Source organism: Biomphalaria glabrata, chromosome 15 (assembly GCF_947242115.1).
Source record: "Biomphalaria glabrata chromosome 15, xgBioGlab47.1, whole genome shotgun sequence".
NCBI classification, from domain to species: domain Eukaryota; kingdom Metazoa; phylum Mollusca; class Gastropoda; family Planorbidae; genus Biomphalaria; species Biomphalaria glabrata.
In genome coordinates, this window is record NC_074725.1 from 7,554,912 (window position 1) to 7,578,015 (window position 23,104).

At 34.6% G+C, this 23,104-nt stretch overlaps 1 protein-coding gene across 1 annotated transcript in view; it reads left to right on the forward strand.

The window, feature by feature from the left end:
- Positions 1-23,104, forward strand: part of LOC106057173 (collagen alpha-2(IV) chain-like) — an 84,220-nt gene that overhangs the window by 34,502 nt on the left and 26,614 nt on the right. The window contains exons 5-20 of the mRNA XM_013214264.2: positions 6,996-7,040; positions 7,964-8,026; positions 8,751-8,873; positions 9,004-9,039; positions 9,799-9,861; positions 11,546-11,746; positions 11,829-11,882; positions 12,831-12,893; positions 13,580-13,624; positions 13,750-13,869; positions 14,010-14,214; positions 16,005-16,304; positions 17,389-17,567; positions 19,985-20,069; positions 20,925-21,040; positions 22,867-23,044. Coding sequence (XP_013069718.2) covers positions 6,996-7,040; positions 7,964-8,026; positions 8,751-8,873; positions 9,004-9,039; positions 9,799-9,861; positions 11,546-11,746; positions 11,829-11,882; positions 12,831-12,893; positions 13,580-13,624; positions 13,750-13,869; positions 14,010-14,214; positions 16,005-16,304; positions 17,389-17,567; positions 19,985-20,069; positions 20,925-21,040; positions 22,867-23,044 — 1,876 coding nt within the window. The remainder of the gene's footprint in view (positions 1-6,995; positions 7,041-7,963; positions 8,027-8,750; positions 8,874-9,003; positions 9,040-9,798; positions 9,862-11,545; positions 11,747-11,828; positions 11,883-12,830; positions 12,894-13,579; positions 13,625-13,749; positions 13,870-14,009; positions 14,215-16,004; positions 16,305-17,388; positions 17,568-19,984; positions 20,070-20,924; positions 21,041-22,866; positions 23,045-23,104) is intronic.

Sequence of the window (23,104 nt, forward strand, 5' to 3'; positions counted from 1 at the left end):
TTGCAAGCTAAATAATAAAAAGACTACGAAGAAAGTTTTATATGCGTCCCCCACCGGTAGCTGGTAGGGTATGAACGTAGGACCATCGAAAAGTCCGAACGACAGTTCCACTTATTCCCTAGTGTTAATGGAGCATGAAATGGGTTGCCTGAGTCAGCCAGTAAAACCAATGACTTGGCAGAATTTAAGTCTTTGATTAACATGCATGACTATATTGACCTAGGGACACGGTTATGAAGTTATCATCTTCTTTTCTGAAGTAACGTCTGTATTTTATAAGATAAGATAAGACCAGCGTGCATTCGCACAAATGATAAGTAATCAGAAATAAATATGAAGATAATTAGTCGTAACTATATTCCTAATAATTACTTAAATAATATTCATATATTAATCACCTGGCTACGATGCTACATGACAACAATGACAAGGCCCACTGGCTATGACATCAACAACTTCAACGAATCCACAATTTGTAGGCCTTCAAAAGATTTGTCTCGGTAGCAGACACTGTATCAACTGTCAATGAACATCCATCATGGTAGCAGCATTCAAGGACTTTCATTAACTTCTGACCAACAAAACTGACAAAAAAGGCCGACAACAATGTCCAGGATAATACCAGCACCCACAGTATCATCAACTCAACGGTGAAATATTTAGCGCCAACACTGAAACCCTATAGAAATATATAACAGAGACTTTAATGGCTGATCTAAAACTACAAATACGAACGAATCCGCATAAAGAATATCATTACAATATAAAATAAAACTCATCCTAAATATGGGTCAGAGTCCTACCAAGACTAGATCCAAGGCAATATGGCTAAGGCTGTCCAGTAGTTTCAAACCAAGAATTATTCAGGACCACAAAAAGTACAGCTTGTCTATCAAGTACAAGATGGCGAAGTGGAACCCAAGGTAATAGTAGCCATTAGACGTCACATCAAATAATGGTAACGCCAGAAAGACAAAACACATACACAAAAATCTGATTATTTGAAGTCCTTTGGAGACCAAAATAGTCTCCGGTGTACACGAATCGCTCGCCCCTCCACAAACAACGGTGTGATGAACTGTGAGTAATGTGTAATAGGGGGCCTATACAAATACAATGTATATCTTAGTCTTTATAAACGAACACGTTTTGTTCTCTTTTAGCAGCAAATTTACCAGAAAATACACAATTAATATATTTATAAAGTTAACGGCCGGATTGCTGGCACTACGATTTCTTATTATGACGCTAGATCTATATGAGCTTAGCAACTTTTAGATTTTTTTTTTGTCCGGAACATAAAAAAAAATAGATTCTGCTTCTTCTATATCTAGCAGAGAACTTTAACCTAAGCGCTCAAGTCAACAAGGGAATCGAAAATTTCTTTTAAAACCTGATGCTCAAATACCACTAACTAAACTAATTAGCCTTTTACCTTTCCGCAGACTCATCTCAGTATTTCGATCCCGGATTATCGCTGAGCTCCTGTTTAGACGAATTCCAAGAATTCTTTCCTTCAAGATTCTAACATGATGCTCGCCTAATTTCGGCAAAATCTAGTAGTTACACCGTATTCTTTTTTTTTAAATGCTCCAGATAAAGTTTAGTCATATTATTTCAGAATGAAAACAAAAGAGGACTTTATGCAAACTATCAAAGTAGAATTAGCTGTACTTGTAATGGGGTAATGATTTCTGGTTCTATTTTTCGGAAGGTGGCAGGATTTTGAAATGTAGATCCAATATATTCACTTTCACATATCCCTTAGTCAGTTGGACCGTTGTGGCACTGTACTAGAATTGTCGACCGTCTTTCTCCATTCCATGCTAAGGCTGTCTTTTGAGTTGGATAGAACTTCTTGCAATGGCAGACCCGTCCATTCTTTTATATTGCCTTCCCAGCGCTTTCTCTGTCTGCCTGTTCTTCTTTTTCCTGGTACTGTTCCCTGAAGGAAGGCCTTTGCGAGCTCCGAAGATCTTGTAATATGTCCATAGAGTTTTTGCTTGTGTTTTTTACAATAGTTAGCAGGTCATCGTGAGATCCAATCGTTGTAGTAACCTTGTCTCTAATCTCTTGGTTAGTGATGCGGTCTTTAAATTTGTTCCTAGGAGGATCCTTATGTATCATCTTAATTCCATTGATAGGATCCTCCTCTCTAGCTCTGCAGTCAGCGTCCAAAAACTCGCAAGCACATTAATATCACAGTGGCTCCATTAATATCACAGTGGCCCCATTAATATCACAGTGGCCCCATTAATATCACAGTGGCCCCATTAATATCACAGTGGCCCCATTAATATCACAGTGGCCCCATCAATATCACAGTGCTGGTTATTTTGAGAGTGGCGCTGTTTCTTCTATATTTTTATTGTCTCGCGGTACAGTGGAGTAGCAGGGTACCCTGCTCGTATAGTGCGAGGTATGATTATGACCCCTTCCTCCAAAGTTGAATGTGACAATATGTCTATTCCTTTACAATACTACTAATAATAATTATAATCACTAGAAAATTCGTAAGTGGAAACTGATAAAGGGACTACGATGAATTTTGTTTCCCTTTCACGAAACTCGACCCTGGCAGCGCCTGAGAATGGATACTTGTTCGTTTCTAACATAATAATAATAATAATTTTAGATAAATGAAATCCAATATCAGTGTATGTAAAATTAATAAATTATGTAGCCTACATTATTTTAAAACAATAACTGGTTGTTTGGAGAGCTATATTAAATTATTTCCCTTCCGCATCAATGCTAAGGAGCTATGTTCTAACTAGCTATACAAGCCCGAGCAAGCGCCGCCTGGGGGCATATAATCAGATCTAATAAATTATAAGAGTGGCCCAGTTAGATCTATCTCTTTAGACCAAACAATTTACTCATTTTATCGGCCATCTTGCTTAGCTGGCATAAAGGCGGACAGCCATAGATTTAAGACATGGGAGGGCGGTGACTGGGTGAGTTTTTTTTTTCCAGGCAAGAATTTTTTTTTTTGCCGCATGGTCTAAAAATATCTTAAGATAAACGAATCCTTCTTTTAAGTTGGTTTGGTCTGGCGGAGTGTAAGCATACTGCATGCTTATATTAAGAATGGATTTTTAGGGCACTGATATTTAATCTCTAATGTGCAAATTTTCAATAAGCCTTTGTAGGTTAGGTTACTGTATTAAACTAGCGTAATCGATACTTTAAGACATGGTAATAATTACTTTGCTAGTTCCATAATGTATAGTTTTATGCTTCGTTTATTAAAAGGTAGTTTTTGATGTTAACAGATAACTAAATTTAGTTTATGTAGTGAATGTATACTCCACAAGGTCAATGTCTTCAATAATTTCCATTGTTAATGTTTGTGTTAAAATGGGTTATAAGCACCATGTTTATCGCGACAGGCTTAACAAAAGCACCGAAAAGCGTATGTGGCCTGGTGGAGTAGTATGCACTATGGATTGTGGTTCGATGGTCTAAGTGGTTCCGGGTTCGAACCCTGTCTGCAGCCATCCCCCCGTCATCCAGTTGGAGGTTTGGGTTAGGATGTAATTATCTTAAAAATCTAAAGGAATATCCGAAACACACACACGCACACACACACACACACACACATATATATATATATATATATATTATTACTATGGCATGAGAGGGGGGGGATAGAGGATGTGAAACGGAAAATAGATAAATTCTAGTTTAGGAGAAAACATATACCTATCTACCATTAATCAACTAGAAAGTATAGATATCTTTATAAACAATCCCAATAAAAGGTAGAAAATGAAGACCTTATGGTGTTTGGACGATGATCGAAATTATTAATTAAAAAATATCATATCCTTTGTTAATGTTACTTTTTTTTTATTACATACATTTTTATCCTTTCCATTCATTCTAGTGAACAGATATAAACAGATACTCACAAATACTTGAAAATGAACAGGTTCTGAACGGTTCAATGGACCTCATTCACCAATCGTAAACAAACAACATTTAGCCACATGATAATATTGATAAAACAACGAAAAGAAACTGTCACGTGACAGCCTGTGTGTGTTACGTAATTTGTATAGAAGAGATGGAGAATCACGTGGCTAAATGTTTGTTTACGATTGGTGAATGAGGTCCATTATGGAGAGCGAAATGTGCTCCTCCTCTGATCGATTCAGTGTTGTTTCGAAAGCTCTTAGGTTTGTACGAAATCATATCATAATCATTGCGCAATTTGAAGCGATTTAAAGCAGCCGGAACAAAGCCTAAGCTATCGTCAATGGTGAGACCCGCTGGCTTAACGCGGTAAATAAGGTATATCTATATCCTAATAAAGGGACTGTGCAAACTTAAATTAAACATAAACAATCTCAGGCCTCGTTCTACTAGAGATCAGACGCCGTGCAATTAGGCAACAGACGTCGTTCTGTTCTTCTGACCTTTGTTCTGCAAGGCATCATACGTAGTTCTACAAGACATCATACGTGATTCTATAGGCATCAGATGTTTCTCAAGACAGGTAACGCAAGGCATCAGACGTCGTTCTTCAAGACATCATACGTGATTCTATAGGCATCAGATGTTTCTCAAGACAGGTAACGCAAGGCATCAGACGTCGTTCTTCAAAAGCTCAGATGTTGTTCTTCAGACATTGTTCTAGAAGGCATCAGACGTCATTCTACAAGGCATCAGACGATGTTCTACAAAGATCAAACGTCATTCTTTAATGTATCAGACGTTATTATATAAGATATCAGGCGTAGTGTTGTTCTACAATGTATCCGATGAAATTAGATAAGGCATAAAATGTTGTTTTGCATTGTCCCAGACGTCATTCGACAAGGCATCAAACGTCATTCTAAAGGCATCAGACATGGTTTCACAAGACTAACAAGCTTTGTACTTCAAGGCATTAGACGTCATTCTACAATGTATCAGACGTCATTCTATAGGCATCAGACAATGTTCTACAAGGATCAGACGTCCAACTTTAAGTTATCATACTTTATTTTGTAAGATATCAGCCGTTGTGTAGTTCTACTAGGCATCAGGCATAAGACACCAGACATCGTTCTAATAGATATCAGACGCCATTCAATGAGGCATGAAACGTTGTTCTACAAGGGATCAAACGCCTCTCTGTAAAGGGATCAGACATCCTTTAATAAAGCCTCAGATGTTGTTTTATATCCAGACGTCATTCTCTAAGTTATCAGACGTCTTTCTATAAGATATCATTCGATGAGTCATCAAACATTGCTCCCTCTATAAGGTATCAGGAATCATTCTACAACACATCATTCGTTGTTCTACAAGACATCAGACGTTGTTCTACAAGAAATCAAACATTGTCCTACAAGAAATCAAACATTGTCCTACAAGACATCCGACGTTGTCCTACAAGACATCGGACGATGTCCTACAAGACATCAGACGTTGTTCTACAAGACATCGGACGATGTCCTACAAGACATTAGACGTTGTTCTACAAGAAAACAAACATAGTCCTACAAGAAATCAAACATTGTCCTACAAGACATCCGACGTTGTCCTTCAAGACATCGGACGATGTCCTACAAGACATCAGACGTTGTCCTACAAGACATCAGACGTTGTCCTACAAGACATCCGACGTTATCTTACAAGACATCAGACGTTGTCCTACAAGAAATCGGACTATGTCCTACAAGACATCAGACGTTGTTCTACAAAACATCAGACGTTGTTCTATAAGGGATTAGTTAGTGTACTACATGCATTTCCTTGTGTTAACGCCATCATCTGGTCTCACATTTAGTGGGCTTATCTCCTTTGCATACGTATGTTTATAGACCTGTTTACTCACTTCAGCAGTTCAGGTCACAGATTGTGTTTGCTCTTTCTTTCCACGCCCTCTGATGGAATAAACAGACGCTTCTTACCATCGCTATCTTGCTTTGATTTGTTTCTTGATGTTAAAGAAAGAAAAAAAAAGTTCAAAAATACATTACATCACCCTTTTTACTTTGGGTTTAATAACGAAGCTCTGCGGGCATATGATTGTAAAGTGAGCTAAAGCGAGACCAATCCTTATAGAAGGCCTGAACACTGACTTGCAACGTCACAGCCTGTGGGCAGTTTAACCCTTTAGACCAATAGCTCGTCGCCACTTTTCAGTGGTAATAGGCCTTCTATAATGAATGGTCTTGGCTGAAGACAGTTTGACACAAATTAAAAAAAACATATTTGCAACTATTTTTTTTTTCTTTGCATGAATTTGTCACCCCTGAAATTATTTCAATATGATAACGTTTTAGTTCCTTTAGATAATCGAACACCTTATTTCTCCCACACCCATTCTTTGATTAGATGGATCTTTAAACAATTATTTATTGTACGTAACAAAACATGAATCAATGAGGCTAACCATGGGCTAACAAATTAATTAATTATTTTGTGTGATATCAAATAAGGGAAATAACTTCTACAGCATTGATAGATATGGTGGTAAAAGTGGAGTTATTTTTTTATTTTTTAAAAAGAATTGTAAAAATATTTTGCTTGTTATATATTTGCAGTCTTTGTTGCTCTTTCTCTCTCTTTCTTTCTCCCTTGAAGTAGGCCTACTCATCTTTCCAACTTTCATCTATGTTCTCTTTGTTTTGTAGGAACCATAGATCTAAGAACCATTTTTTTTCCTTTAAAAAGTGAGTCTCTTATTAAAAAAAATGAGCTATACACCATCCAAAAAGCAATACTTTATCAAAAGTGAAACTTTAAATGTAACATTGACTATAACGGCCTTTAGTTCTTGATGGTTATGAGTCGAGATCGAACTTCAAACTGTGAGTATTAGCATCAATATAGGCCTATAGAGTATAGAGTGTAGGTTATTATTCATTTTATAAGGTATATTTATTGACCGAGCACTATAATGACTTCCTAAGTGTTGATGTAAAAAAAACAACAACTCATTAATATATATATAGGCCTCCAAATGTATATTTAAACTGTTTCTTTTTTTTTTCCTGTAGGGTAAAATGGGTAGTCCTGGATTTCCCGGCATCAATGGTGTACCTGTAAGTATCATCTTATATAGCGTCGAAATATATATCTAAAATAGTAAAATTATTATCAAAATAGTAGGTACCTAATTTCAATAATTTGTAATATTCTATAGATCTTATTTTTATTTGCATTTATGATTTATTTATATGTACTTTCACAGACCTGTATATTATATAGATCTAGGTCTGTTTTATAGCTCTTTGAAAAGATTTTTTTTTCTGAAGTTTATAAAGTACGATACGTAACTTTGTAACTTTGTGGTACGCAACTTCGAGTCTTCTGATTTCTTTAAAGTTTACTCAATGATATGGCAATGCCAATGGGCACTAGACTGGATCCCTGCTAGATCTAGCACTTCTATGTTAGTATAGTTCCATGGTTAGTCAGGTTAAATAATAGATGTACTATATATCTACTTAGCAGCCCCTGTCATTTTAGAATATAGATCTAGACATTTATAGTCATTCCTAAGTAACTTATTTGATAATCATATTTGAATTATTTATTATTTGTAGAAGACATCTTAATTTAATAATATTATTATTATTATACTGATAATAGTCTTAATACTGTCTATGACTATTAATTCTTGAACAAATCATTATGATTATTATTATATTTTATAGTAGTCGTAAGTAGAGATATAATTATTGTAGTACTGAGTAGATCTAACCTTAGGACCCTTTAGCCTTTATTATGTTAACAGTTATAACAGGTTAACCTTTTCAAAATTTGTCAATCTGAATATTTGAATTGAAAAAAATAGCTGAGCAGACTGGGTCTGGAAAGCTAGACAAAATTTTAGAAGGCTTTAAATTTAAAAAAAAAATAATTTCAAATATTGGTCATTTCAGTTTCTAAGTAAAATAATATAACTGTCTTAGTATCTAGAGTCTAATTATCTAGAATTTATAATTGAAATATTTTTACTCAGGGATTACCTGGACCTATTGGACCAAGAGGTTTGCCTGGACTTGATGGTTGCAATGGTACTCAAGTAAGTAGATATCTAGATTCTAGTTTGAACTTTTTAAAATGACTAAACTATTTTTTTTCTTCATTAATAATCTTAAAATGTGATTTGTACAGTATATTTATATCTACTGATTTGTTCAAAGAAATGACCATGCCAAGCAAACTGGACAATATTAACTTCCTCCCCCGCAAAGAGCAGTCTAGAATCTTTCAGTTAAAAACAGGACACACAACTTTGTTGAATTACCATCTTAACAAAATAAATCCCACACACCTTCCCCTTTGTAGACACTGTGCCCACCCTTATGAAACTGTAAAACATATCCTCTTTGAATGCCCCATCCTAATCCACCTTAGGCAGACCCTACTACCACTTCAGCCCAACCTAACCAACACCCTGTACAGCAGTGCTGAACAGCTGAAGAGAAGAGCACACTATTTTTCCTTGGCACAGTCTCTGGAAAAGAGCTCACAGCTCAGCAGCAAAAAGCAGGCTAGATGAAGAAGAATATCTACTGTATAAAACATATTTTTTTTATTATTAATATTTATTTATTCTTAAATCATTCTCTATGATTCATGCAAATATTTGTTAAATTGTACAATTTTTTTCTTTTTAAAAAAATATGTTATAAAATTAAATGTTTTGCTAGAGACAACTACTCAGACCTAAACTCTTTTTTTTTTTTTTTTTGCTTCATAAACTTTTTTATTTCTACTACAAACTAAGCAACATTTTATTGCAGGGTGACCCAGGTCCAGCTGGATTACCAGGTATGCAAGGTTTACCAGGAAATCCTGGAGTTTCAGGATTTAAAGGCCAGAAAGGTGAACCAGCTGAAGGTGGTATTGGATTCAAAGGCCAAAAGGTATTATTTATTTCTCATTTTGTTTATAGAGAAACTTGCACAAAAAGGCAAGAGTTTTCTTTTGATTCTTCTTTTTTGTTTTAAATTATATATTATTATTTCATAAAAATATTTTTTTTTTATTTCCAAGGGTGAACCCGGAGATGATGGTATTCAAGGACCTCCAGTAAGAATACATTTTTATTTTGTTTACATGTTGTCTTTTAAAGAAAGGGGTCAAAATAATTTGATTATCTGAGAAAGCGTATAAACTTATGCAATCTCATTTAATAAAACTGTTTTTTTTCTGGCCACTAACTTTTCATTTATAAATTGTAATATTTAAAAAAAAAGAGAACCTTTAATAATTTTACTTTACCCTTTGTCAAAAAAGTAGTGTTTAAGTGAACCATCTTTTGTCAACAACATTACAAGATAGAAGTGAAACTTTTTTTGTCAACAAAATTAGTAGGTAGTAATGAAACTCCCTGTGTCAACAAAAGTAGCTGGTTTTAATGAGCCACCTCATGTGAACCAAAGTAGCTGGTTTTAATGAGCCACCTCATGTGAACCAAAGTAGCTGGTTTTAATGAGCCATCTCATGTGAACAAAAGTAGCTGGTTTTAATGAGCCACCTCATGTGAACAAAAGTAACTGGTTTTAATGAGCCACCTTATAACAACAAAAGTGGCTGGTTTTAATGAGCCACCTCATGTGAACAAAAGTAACTGGTTTTAATGAGCCACCTTATAACAACAAAAGTGGCTTATTTTAGTAAACAAAAGTAGCAACAAAAAAAAAGTGTTGAGCCATAGTAAACCCTTTGTTAACTGAGATAACTGATTATTGGAACTACTATAAATATTAACTATTCTAATGTTAGGGAAAAGTGATACACTACACTTTAAGGGTTTGGTACAATCTTGGTATGTTTATGTCTTTTCAGGGAGAGCGTGGTCCTCCAGGACCAGAAGGACCTAAAGGTGAAATTGGTTTGCCTGGTAGAAATGTAAGGATTTTAAAATTTTTTAATTAACTAACCTTATATTACATCATGCTTATCATTTAATGACACAAAATTTCCCACCATTGTCTAATTAGATTTTTAGCTAAATGCTAAAATTATGAAAGGTATCACATGTGATTTTTTGTTTTGGAGATACCTTATATATAATATACCCATTTCTTCTTCCCAGCATCAGGGGCACCATGAGTTGAGGTATTGCATGAATATGAGACAATGGGACAGTGGCCTGTCCTGCACTGTGCAATAGTAGCTTTCTTGGGCTTGGGTAGCCTTCACCATGGGGAGGAATCATCGTCAGGTTGCCTTGTGTGCTCTCAGACTCCGCAGGCTTTTTGGGACTTTTCCATTTCTATTTTTGGATTGTTGCCAGAACATAATGGAAACTTACAGCCTGCTCGGTTAGTGATGGTTGTCCAAGGAGTCTGCAATGGTGTTGCCAGTCACATCTAAGTGGCTGGGTACCCACTGCGTTATTACCGGGTTGCCATAGCTTTGGTTTATATTGTTTGAAGACATGACTGTGTTGATATGGGAACCTTACTGCAGGGTTTTGCAAAGCCTGTAGTACAGGTTTTGAGTCAGTGACCACAACAATCTATGCCCCTCACATGTCCCTTGCAGATTCGATGACTTTTAAGGCTTCACAGATTGCAATGGCCTCTGCATTAAAACTGCAAACACTATCACATGGCCAAGATATTTAAACTGAGTCAGAGCCAAGAAACTCAATGTCGGCTCCATAGCCTGCTCTTCCAGAGTCTATTAATGTAGACCCATCAGTAAATGCATAAATGGCACTGGATTTGAAGGCATTGATGGTCTCCAGTGCTAGTATTTGAAGGTCATTAGATGTCTTAGCTTAGTGGCATTAGAATCCACTAGTTTCAAGCCAATATCTGTTGCTGTTTTGGGGTGACACCAAAGGGAATGGCTTGACTATGTTGAAATTTAATGTTCTTCTGAATTAAAAAAAAACTAATTTTTATAAAAAGACTCAATAAGTGTTCAAAGTTAGCACAAAGGATGAATAATATATTATTATCCAAGCTGGACAAGCTGCCTTTAAATCATGCATACTGTCATTGATTGAACCATTGATCTTAAAGATTGATTGATGACAAAACAGCATTAGCTATACATCAAGTGATGTCAGCATATTGCCATTGTGACAGTTGCACAGTAGCCTTGTGAAAAGTATAAAAAAATTCAACAATGTTAGACAATAATTTTTCATTATCATTGTTTAGTTGTTGACATAACAGCAATTGCAAAAGAAAAAGAAAAGACCATTCTAATGAGTAGTAACATTCTGTTTAAGAGGGTGTTCTAGTTCCTGATTTTTTTACTTAACTTCAAGTATCCCAACACTTTGTTTGAAGTCTTGATCATATGTTAAACTAAATCAACACCAGAGGATTTCAGAGCCTTTTCAACAACTAAGTTCATCTATTGCCGATAAGAAAGCTTTCATTATCATAATATATATATATAATATATATCTATATCTATATATATTTATTTATTAATATATATATAAATATATATATATATATATATATATATATATATATATATATATATATATAATGTGCTCATGTTAATTTGGTACAGAATTTTATGCAATTTATCCTTAAAAAAATCTTGTGTCACTTTTTTTTAATTATAGGGTTTGGATGGTGCTAAAGGTGACAAGGGTGACAGAGGTGAAATGGGAATAGTGAAGCTCGGAATGAAAGGTGAGAGAGGACCAAAAGGTGAAAAAGGTTCTATTGGACAACCTGGCTATAGCCCATCATATGAACCTCCTTCACAACAAATTGAAGGAAAACAAGGACCACCTGGACAAAAAGGAAATCCTGGACCAGTGGTAAGATTGAAAGAAATGTTAATCTACCATTTTAAAGTTAAATATTTATACAATGACTAAATGTATTGTTTCTTCATGCTAGGGAGCCAGAGGACTACAAGGGCCTCAAGGTCTTAAAGGAGAAATCGGTAGAACTGTAAGTAGCTCCTTAAAGTATACTGTGTCATTTTGTATGAATTTTGTTTTTGTGCTGAATGAGTGGTTAAGCGCTTAGCTTCCAAACTGAGGGGTTCTTAGGTTTGAATTTTTGTAAAGACTAGGATTTTGAATTTCAGGATTTTTTAGGACATCCCTAAGTCCACCCAACCCTAATAGGCACTTATCATTAGTTGGGGAAAGTAAAGGCTGTTGGCCGTTCTGCTGGCCACATGACACCCTCATTACTCATGCCCAAAACAAACAGAGGACCTTTACATGATCTGCACTATAGATCACAAGGTTTAAAAGGGATACTAGTAAACAATCTTTACCATTCTTGTGTTGTTAACACAATTTGATTACTGTTAGCCCACTTTGAAAGGAAATGTTGATTCTGATTAATGAATGTTATCCTGTAGCCACATAGACTTCTACAATCTTCCTTAATATTTCAACTTGAACTCAATGTTTTGTTACTTTTTCTTTGTAGGTAAATACAATAATAATAATAAAAATAATAATAGCAAAAAACAACATTAAATATATCCCTGTAAAAGTGTTTTCATGTTCTATTAAAATTCTTTAATATTTTTTCTTGTGTTTTTCTCATTAAGAGTTTTCAATGAATAGATTTTGATTTTTCAAAAGCTTTTATTGATAATAACATTTTAGATCCTCAAAGCATTCCTTTATTATAATTTTTTAAAATTGTTAAATTGAAAGTTCAAACCAACTTTCCTTTTCCACTTACTTACTCTTTATTATGAAAGTTCTTGTATACAAATAAAGTTTTAGTCTAAAGCAATAACAACCAACAACCAACTACGTATGACATTTTTGTAAAGGAACTTTAGCTCATGTTTATTACAAAACAAACTAATTTTTACATTCAAGGTATCAATTAGAAAATTGAAACCTAATATCAATGTTGCTTAATCTTGTCTAGGGTGCTCAAGGACTTCCTGGTATGCTTGGTGAAAAGGGTCTCCCTGGTGAACCTGGACCTAGGGTAAGTGATACATCATCCGAGTAGTATTGGGCAATACAAGAATATACACAGTGCTGATGGAATTATTTCACAATAAAGTAGCCATAACATTATTGTCCAAATGTTTTAGCATTGGCATCATTTATTGAATCAGTTTGCTCAAACATTCTTCTCACTTACAATCCAATAGGAGACTAGGGTTGCCTACACTTGCCATTAAATTTCTTTCTGGTTCACTGCTTGGTACGAAAGTTGGAAATGTAAATTTCACATGTAATGTTTAAGAGAAACTATGGTATGAATGTATATTTTGTAAGCTATTGTATAACTTGTTTGTTCTTTTAATGTTTAGTTATGTGTGATGTACAATTGTAAGACACATTTCCCACATTTAATTTTTTTTTTTTATTTTTAACAATGAAATATTTTTTTTTTCCTTTTTTGTTTTTGTTATTTATGTATTTATTTATTTATTGCATAAAAATTTTATTTAGCATGAGTGACAAAACTTAACTTGGGAAAGGAATTTAGTAAAGTTGAAATAGAAGTTAGTTGTGTATTAGGAAATACTAGGACTTTATTAATTAGTTAAATTGAAAGTAGTATAGAAATACTTTAAAAGAATAATTTCATCTATGGTTATGATAGTTTTAGTCCAAAATTATTTGGTCCATTGTTTGTAATTTTTCTTATTGTGTCATTAACAGGGTAAACAAGGTTATTCAGGACCACAAGGTCTTCCAGGTCCAAAGGTACTTTTGATTGTTTAAGATGATTGGTTTACATGGTTAAAATTTTAATTTGGTGTGATGGTCAAGTTTTTTTGTTGTACGCTTTGAATTTGTGTCTACTATTAAAATGTTGTAAAATTTTACAGGGTGACAGAGGCCCTGAAGGCATTTCAGGAGTCCCAGGCAATGTTGGTATGAAAGGAGAAAGAGGAAGAGATGGTTTAACTGGAGAAAAAGGTTTACCAGGCCCCGCTGGTCTACCTGGTGTAGGTTTCATTTTGTAACTTGAGCATTTACAATGGCTACTTTGTTTTGTTTCTTGTTAAAATACATTTCTTAAACAATTTACAGCTTTGAAACTATTAAATTATCACCAGTTTTCACTACTTTTTTTTTCCCACTTTAGGGTAAAGGAGGAAGTGGTGAAATGGGACCGAAAGGCTCAAAGGGTGAAAGAGGACCAATAGGGTTAGAAGGTCTCGAAGGTCCAGCTGGGCCAAAGGGTGATCGGGGAGATCAAGGTTTGCCTGGAGGCCCTGGTTTGCCTGGTCCACAAGGCATTGAAGGAAGGGAAGGACCAAAAGGAGACAGGGGTGATCCTGGTTTAGCTGGTGAGTATAAGCATTATATGACAGATGGATTAAAATAGAAACATTTGATGGCTGTGAAACATAACTAGCTATAACACAAAAAATACTTTGCATCAGCATTCTCAGCCCCAGGAGACAAAGACATATTACTTAATTTGAGCCAAGTAGACAACATAGGAGATATAGAAGTACAAGAAATGGGAATCCAAAAACTATTAGCCAACATCAAACCAAATAAAGCATCTGGACATGATGGTATTCCAGCTAGATTACTCAAAGAACTAAGCAGTGAGCTAGCACCAGTGTTCAAAATACTTTTTCAGGCATCTCTTAACCAGGGCAGAGTACCAAGGGACTGGAAAGAAGCTAATGTCACCCCCCTATTTAAAAAAGGAGAAAAATCTGACCCAGGAAACTAAGGACCAGTATTACTTACCAGCATCTCATGTAAAATCCTAGAACACATAATATGAAGCAACATCATAAACCACTAAGACAAACATAATGTCCTTACTCCATACCAACATGGCTTTAGGAAATATAGATAATTTGAAACACAACTAATAGGACAATGAGGATTTTTCAAAAGGTTTAGATGATAGTGATACTAGATTTTTCCAAGGCTTTTGACAAAGTTCACCACCATAGTTTGCTTAAAAAATTCAAATATTTTGGCATTGATGGTCCATTGCATCAGTGGATTAAAGATTTTCTGATAGGGAGAGAACAAACTGTAATAATAAATGGCTCTAAAACAACACCAATAACAGTAAACTCAGGTGTACCTCAAGGAACAGTCTTAGGTCCACTACTATTTTTAATTTACATAAACGATTTACCAAATTGCATTAGTTCAGGAACAAAAGTCAGATTATTTGCAGACGATTGCATAATATATAGAACAATAAAAACAACACAAGATACAGAAATTTTACAAAGAGAATTAGATGAATTACAGAAATGGGAATCAAATAGGAGCATGTCATTCCGCCCAGAAAAATGTCAGTTATTAAGAGTAACAAAAAAACTTAAACAAATTAATTCCACTTTTCTTATTCATGGTAAATCAGTAGCGCAGACTAAAAATGCAAAATACCTAGGTGTTATAATAAATGAAAAACTGTCATGGAATCCTCATATTGATGAAACTATCAAAAAATCAAACAAAGCAGAGAAATTTCTATAAATCAAATAAGAACATAAAATTAAAATGTTTTTTAACCTTGGTTTGGACAATAACAGAATATGCATTCTCTGTTTGGGACCCTCAACTCAAGAAAACATTAAGAAACTGGAACAGACACAAAATAGAGCAGTGAGATTCATAACAAACGATTATTGACATTTGACTAGAGTAACACCTTAGTAAAATCACTAAATTTAGAAAGCCTTCAGGATAGAAGACTTAAAAGTAAAGTAGCAATTATGCATAAAACACTGAACCATAATCTTCAAATACAAAAACAAAATTTAATAAAATACTCAGAAAGACACAAAGATAATGGCAAATTCCTTGTTCCATATGCTAGGACAAATTTGTACAAATGCTCTTTCTTCCCTAGCGCTATTAGAGCATGGAATGGGTTGCCTGAGCTAACCAGGAAAACAATTAAGTGACTTGGCAGAATTTAGGTTATTGATTAACATGCATGACTAGATTGACCTATATAACATTTACCAAAAAGGACAACATACTGGTGATTTCATTGTAAATAAATTACTAAAGAGCTTTGACCTGTGTTACAAATATTTTTTACTCATTGCTTAGTAATTTATTTTATAGAGAATAATATTCCATTTCTGTTTTCTAGGTCAACCTGGTATAAATGGTCGTCCTGGTAATCCAGGCATTGATGGTGAAAAGGGTGAACCAGGTCTTAAAGGAGAACCAGGTCTTGGATTTCCAGGTCCTGTGGGCCCACCAGGTCTGCCAGGTGATGATGGCATTCCAGGTATTAAAGGAGATAAAGGTGTCAAAGGTCTGCCAGGAGAGCCAGGTGATTCCAAGAAAGGTTCCCCTGGTCCAGCTGGTGACAAAGGTGACAAAGGTGCTACAGGTGTCCCTGGATTACGAGGTGCAAATGGACAGCCAGGCTTGAGAGGATTTAAAGGCAAGTTTAATTATTAACTATTTTAACAGTTTTAAAATTTAAAAGTAATAGTTAAATACTTATTGACTTTAGAAATGTTCGTTCCCAGATTTAGATAAAATGTTATAAAAGGTGCCATCTACAACATAAAGTTCTTGGCCCTGATGACTGATCATAACTAATTCTCCCACTACCCATGGATGATAAAATACAAAAATTTAACTGTTATTACATAACTAAAGTCTGTAACAACTACACAGTTTCAAGATCAAAATCACAGTAGTTAAATTTATCAAACATTTTTTATTTGCAATTTTGACCTAAATTTTTTTTTTAAATGATATTTAAATGTCTATAGTACAATTTTTTTTTTCTTCCGCTAAAAGCACTTATTATCACTATTTTGATGCATAAATTTTGTTCCAGTTTTTTTTTTTATATTTTTGTATATATTTATACAGATCTAGATCTAAATCTTATTCTCTAGATCTAGATGTGCCACTTAGATGTAACATACTAAAATTCATGTTTCCTAAGGAGTGGGGACAGGGTGATAGGGTTGAAGGGAGAGAAAAGTTATATATAGCATTTGCAGGCCACCAGTGAGTGTGTTTGGGGTAGCATATATACTAGAATACACTGGCCAAAAGGGAGATTGTTGAAATGCAGGTAGTTTTATTGAAAGTGGGCCTAAATGTTTGTGGTTGAGAATGAGGGCTTTCTATTGGAGGATGCCAAAAAAATATGCAATGCTATTGTAATGCTGATGTCCCACTGAATTATACAAGGGCCAGATGGTGTGCTGTTGGGAGAAAGACGTTTTATTAAAAAGTAGTGTGTTTATTGGGGATTGGTGGGGATTATAATGCAGGCAGAGAAGAAAACTGCAACTGTTATACCTAAGAAGTGTTTGTGCATATCCACTTTGTTAAAACAAATAAGTGACTTGTGCGATTTTAGCATTTCTAAAGCTGCAAATGCTCTAGTGCTTGTAACCTAATGAAATCTGAATCTTTAAATTTCTACAATAATTCTTCTGAAACTTATTTGATGAACAGAAGTCTTTTTTACGTGACTTAAAAGTTGTTTTTTTTCTTGCTTCTAGGTGATGCTGGAGGCACTTGTAATGCTTGTAGGCCAGGTGAAAAGGGAGCTAAAGGAGAGAGGGGTATTGATGGACTACCTGGACTTAATGGTTCACCAGGTCTTCAGGGTTTTCCAGGACAGACAGGAGAAACAGGTGATCCAGGTGATATGGGTTCTCCTGGCCAGCCTGGCAGTTCCGTAAGCAAATCTTGTTTTAGTTTTGTCCTCAATTTTATTGACATTGTTTGTAATTGAATTGTTTTAGTTTGTAACTCAAATATTATGCCATGCTATATGCCTTTCTGGAATATTCTTTTTCTCTATTCTTTATGGAAACCCTAATGGGGAGTTGGTTATCAGATGGAATTTATCAGAACATCATGGCTAAATCTTCATTCCTCTTGTCTTTTATTTTCCTTGATTTATTTTTGACTTGGTCCTAAACCTTACTTAGACTTAGATTCTCTCACACCAATAAGCACATTGGGTGGCAAGCTGTCTCCTCAGAAATCAGTCTCCAGCAATGTCTGCAGCCCTGGAGCCATCCCAGTGGTGACATATGCATGCAAGACATAGTAGCCATTTGCAAAACTTGAGAGAAGGCTAAATCAGGCTCAGCAGATGTGGCTAATATGGATTTTAAGAGTCCATGAAATTAGGTCACAAACAAAGAAATCCTATGGTCACTTGACCAGTTAAGTTGTGACCAAGCATCCCATGAGGTTGACCCTTTCTTCTTGCTCCATCCACTGTACCTTAAAGAATAATTTTTGACAGTGAGTCATGTCTTAATATATGACCAAACAAGCACAGCGTTTGTCTCTTCACATTAACATTTACTCTCAAAGGCTTGGATTCTCATTTAGCCTCAGCGTTTAGTGTCCAGCTTTCACAACCTTATAGGAGTACATAGACAACTAGTGAAGATGTTACTCTTCAAGATTTTCCAGAGTTTGCTCATGACAGCGGATGCCAAGCTTAAATGCTTTTTATCTCTTTTATTGATCCTTCATCTCTTGTTATGATTGACCTTAGGTATTTAAATGAGTCAACTTCTTCTAATGTTTGGCTATTCATACTCATCTCCAACACAAACTAGTATTTGCTCTTTTCAGCACTGGTTTCCATGCCAACTGCTCTAGCTGCAGCATCCTGTTTTGAAGAAGAAAGATCTTCTACCTGGTCTGCATTTTTTCTTATGAGGTCTTTATCTTTACACCTGAGATTGGAAATTGGCTGCCCATTTATGGTCAAGCTAGGAATAAATCTTTCTAGAGTTTCCATCATAATACGCTCTAGAAATAAGTTAAAAAGAGCTGGAGAGAGAATGGATCCTTGCCGCATCCGATGGATGTCCTAAAACCTTCTCCAATTTGATTGTTCTGAAGCACTGAGCTATGGGCATTTTAATATAGGGGCTTTGATAACATCAATAATGTTTTTATTTATGTTGAGCTCCCTCATCACTTGCCACATGCTATCATGCCAAACCTGGTCAGAAGCTTTATTTGAAGTCGATGAAGTTGTGTACCAGTTTCTTTTGGTATTAAGGCATTTTTCATTAAACAGTCTGATGTTAACTATTTGTTCAAGAATGCTTCTAACTGCTCTGAAGCCTGTATGTTCTTCAGAAAAGACCTCTTCGGCTTTTCTCTTGAGTTATTACCAACAAATATAGTTTGATGGTGGTAATGATTTCAAGAAGTGAAGTAATGGTACTTTAGAACATGACTAAAATGTTTAAGTACTGGTACTTTAGAACATGACTAAAAGGTTTAAGTACTGATACTTTAGAACATGACTAAAAAACTCTGCTAGGAAAAGAAATCATTTATGAATTCAATTTTGGCTTCTCAATGATGGAACAGATAGAGGTGTCCAAGCATTCAGAAACAAAAAATATAAAATAGTTACTTGGAAGTAAAAGTTGTAAATTACCTCTTTCACACCTTGCTATCCATAGGGCAAAGGATGTAAAGGTCATCATTTTCCATGTCTGACTGTTAAAAAGGTTGTTATGTAGCCAGCACAACTTAACTATTCCAACCCAAGACCCATCAGTTTGAAGGCCAAGCTCTTTATCACTCAGCCCCCTTACTTTCTATTCACTTAGCCAAAATTAAATTGGAATGTCTCATCTCAATCCCACCATAAAATGGTGCAGACCAAGCTTTTCTATCATAAATGTAAGGATTGAACATGGACAATCTGAAACAAGACTCTAATGCTGGACCACTTTTCTTAAATTTTGTAAATTTACTAAAAAAAAAAAAGTCTTAAATTTAAAGTCAAGGGTGATGATTAGGAATGTTTAACATTAATAACAACTACCAACATTATTTAACTAGTAAATTTAGCATGGATATATGGATTTGAATTTTTATAGCTTTGACCTCTTTCACATTTGTATAGTACTGGTTCAATTGAAATCATGCTGGATTCATGACACTCCTGTTATAATTATTTACTCATAAAAAAAAAGATGCTAGATTGCTGACACTGTCACAGTATGATTCCCGGAAAGGTATTTAAAGTGCAAAATATTTTTTGCCACCATACATTTGTTCTTTTTATGCAGCATGTTAGTGAAAAAGTAAACTTGATTTTTTTGTCAGGGCCCCAAAGGTGATAAGGGAGAACCAGGCAGAGAAGGATTGAAAGGTGAACCAGCTGAGCCAACATTATTCTATGGTGAACCAGGTATGAAGCAAACTTAAGATAACATGTAAATTTTTTATTTTTTTTTAAAGTTACCTAGAAGATTTGAAAAATTAAAATATTTTGTTTCTATAGATACATTACCAGTACATTCAAACTCCTTTTTATAGGTATATTCATGATATGTATTAAAGCCTTTGTGTACTTGCACATATGATTTCTCTTTTTGTTTTATATATCAGACAGTCATTTACAGAAATTAAAAATAACAAGCAAAATAGAACAAATCCTTTTAAAAACAAAGCTTATCTAAAGGGGAAGAACTTTGCCCTTAAAACTATATCTATCAAGGATGTTTAAGCGATTTCCCTTATTTGATACCAAACAAAATAATTAATTACCATTAACTAATTAACTAATTTAGTTTTTTTTTAAATTGATTTTTGTTTTTTAGTTATAATAAATAATTGTCTAAATTTTTAACTTGATTGAAGAAAGAATGAGGGAGAAATAGCTTAACAATTATTTAAAGGGACTAAACCCAAACAAATATAGCCATATCTGTGAATACTGAAGGATTTGTTTCTCTTGTTGGTATCAAACAAAATAATTAATTACCAGTAATTAATTGATTAATTAAATTGGTTACTTTTTTTATTGATTCATATATCTTGTCTATGCCAATGAATAATTGTGCAAAGTTTCAACTTGATTTGAGAATGGGTGGGGAGAAATGAAGTGTGCATACTTTTTACCTGACAGACAACTTTGTAAAAATTGCTTTATCTCATGCATACCTACCTTTTCATCTTATAAACAAAGACCTTATATTTAATAAAGAGAGATAAATATAGATATCTATAGATATTATAAAGATACTTCTATTTCTAACTTAAGGTCCCAAAGGAGACATTGGTTCACCTGGGTTAGCAGGAGAGCCTGGAAGAGAGGGTAAAGTAGGACCACAAGGACCCCCAGGTTCTCCTGGTAGAGGCGGACCAAAAGGAGACAAGGTGGGCATAAACTTAGGATAATGCTGATGCTGCTTACTAGCTCTCACATCTCTCTCTGTCTCTCTCTTCTCTTTCTTTCTCCTGTCTGTCTCTCACTCTTCTCTTTTTTTCTCTCTCCTCTCTGTCTCTCACTCTTCTCTTTCTTTCTTTCTCCTCTCTTGTCTCTCACTCTTCTCTTTCTTTCTCTCTCCTCTCTGTCTCTCACTCTTTCTTTCTCTCTCCTCTCTATCTCTCACTATTCTCTTTCTTTCTCTCTCCTCTCTGTCTCTCACTCTTATCTCTCTTTAATTCTCTCTCCTCTCTGTCTCTCACTCTTCTCTTTCTTTCTCTCTCCTCTCTGTCTCTCACTCTTCTCTTTCTTTCTCTCTCCTCTCTGTCTCTCACTCTTATTTCTCTCTTTAATTCTCTTTCTGATTCCTCCCTAATTATCATCTCACATGATTATTGCTGGTAAGTCAAAAGACTCATTAATTCTTTGTCTCTACCTTCATCTCTTTCTGTCACCATGTTCCATGCTATGAAGATTACATTGCTGAGAACGTATCAACCATCCCCATCTTCATTTACTCTTTCCCAGCTCCATTCTAAATGGACTATTATCTAAGTTTGTTAGGTTGAGACAAACTTTGAGGGTTTCTGTGTTCTTTTAGTATTGCTATTTTCAATACAGCCTTTAGTTGCCTATACAACAAGTATATTAATAACAGAGGATATTTTGTTAATTATAAACTCCAAGCCTTCACCTGAATTGAGATCCCCTGTTCAGCTGTCAAGTGCATTACCTTTTAGGTTTCTTTTCCCATTTGATGAAGGTTAACATTTTATTCAAGATTCTATGATGCAGTTGTTTCCACCAGATTATCAACAGTCTTTATTGTAGAAGTCATGCATCATGACATTTTAGGCCTATGGGAAAGCAACCTCCTAATCCCATTTGATTGGGATAAAAGTGTTTTTTTGTTTTCTAAGGACTCAACCCCATGACTCAAGACTATAATAGACAATATCAGCCCTGTAGATCTTAACTTTTTCAGTGTAAATTGTTTTGATTGAAAGTTTTCCCTGACGAAGAAAAATCTTCAAGGGGGGTAGAGTTACTAAAACTAACATAACTTTTTAATTTTATTATATAATTAACATAGTTGATTTTAATTCAAGGAAAGTGAATTGGCTACAAAAGAGTGCTAAATAAAACAAATTATTCAAGAAAATGTTATTTTATTTAGTTTAAACTGCATACGACAAAAGCATATATAAAAAAGAAATTCTATAAAAATGGATATATTGAAAGATTTAACTTTGTAATAATACATTTAATCAATAAAGATTAAAAAATCACAAAACTAAAAACATTTTATCACTTCAAATTTCATAAAAGATGAACTAATGTACTAAGAAATTGTCCAGTGAAATAAACTATAAAAAAAAGTACCACTAACACAATGTTGTTGTTTTTTTTTAAACCTGTTGTTCCTTCATCCAATGTACTACCATAGCAAATTAATAACAATCCCTCTCACTTCTGGAAAATAAAAAAAAGGGAGAAATAAAAAGTTTAACATTAAAAAGATAGTGAAATAAATATTATGTACCAAGTTTCTCACTGAGAGTAATGCAACACTTGCCAGTGCTATCGAAGTTACTCCCTGAGAGTATTGCCACATTAAAAGAGTTAAAGATGGAGAACTCTATTTTCCTACAACTGGCCCAAGTGTGATGAATGCATGAGTCAGCTATCACAAAGAACAAAGAGTTAGTTTATTATTTTTGTTTTTGATTTAAGCTCTATTGGAGCTTGTGTATTATTTATTTTTATTAACTTTAAGGGCTTCAAAGGAGATCCTGGAATTCCTGGAAATGATGGATTACCTGGCATCCCTGGTGAAAAAGGTAATCGTGGAGAGCCTGGCTTTGGTTTACCTGGTTTAAATGGTGACCGTGGTGATCCTGGTTTCAATGGTGTGCCAGGTCTACCTGGTGACCAAGGTCCTAAAGGTGAACCTGGTGAGTACACACACTATTCAAATAATGAAAACTTGAATAACTTATGTTTTGAAGGATCGT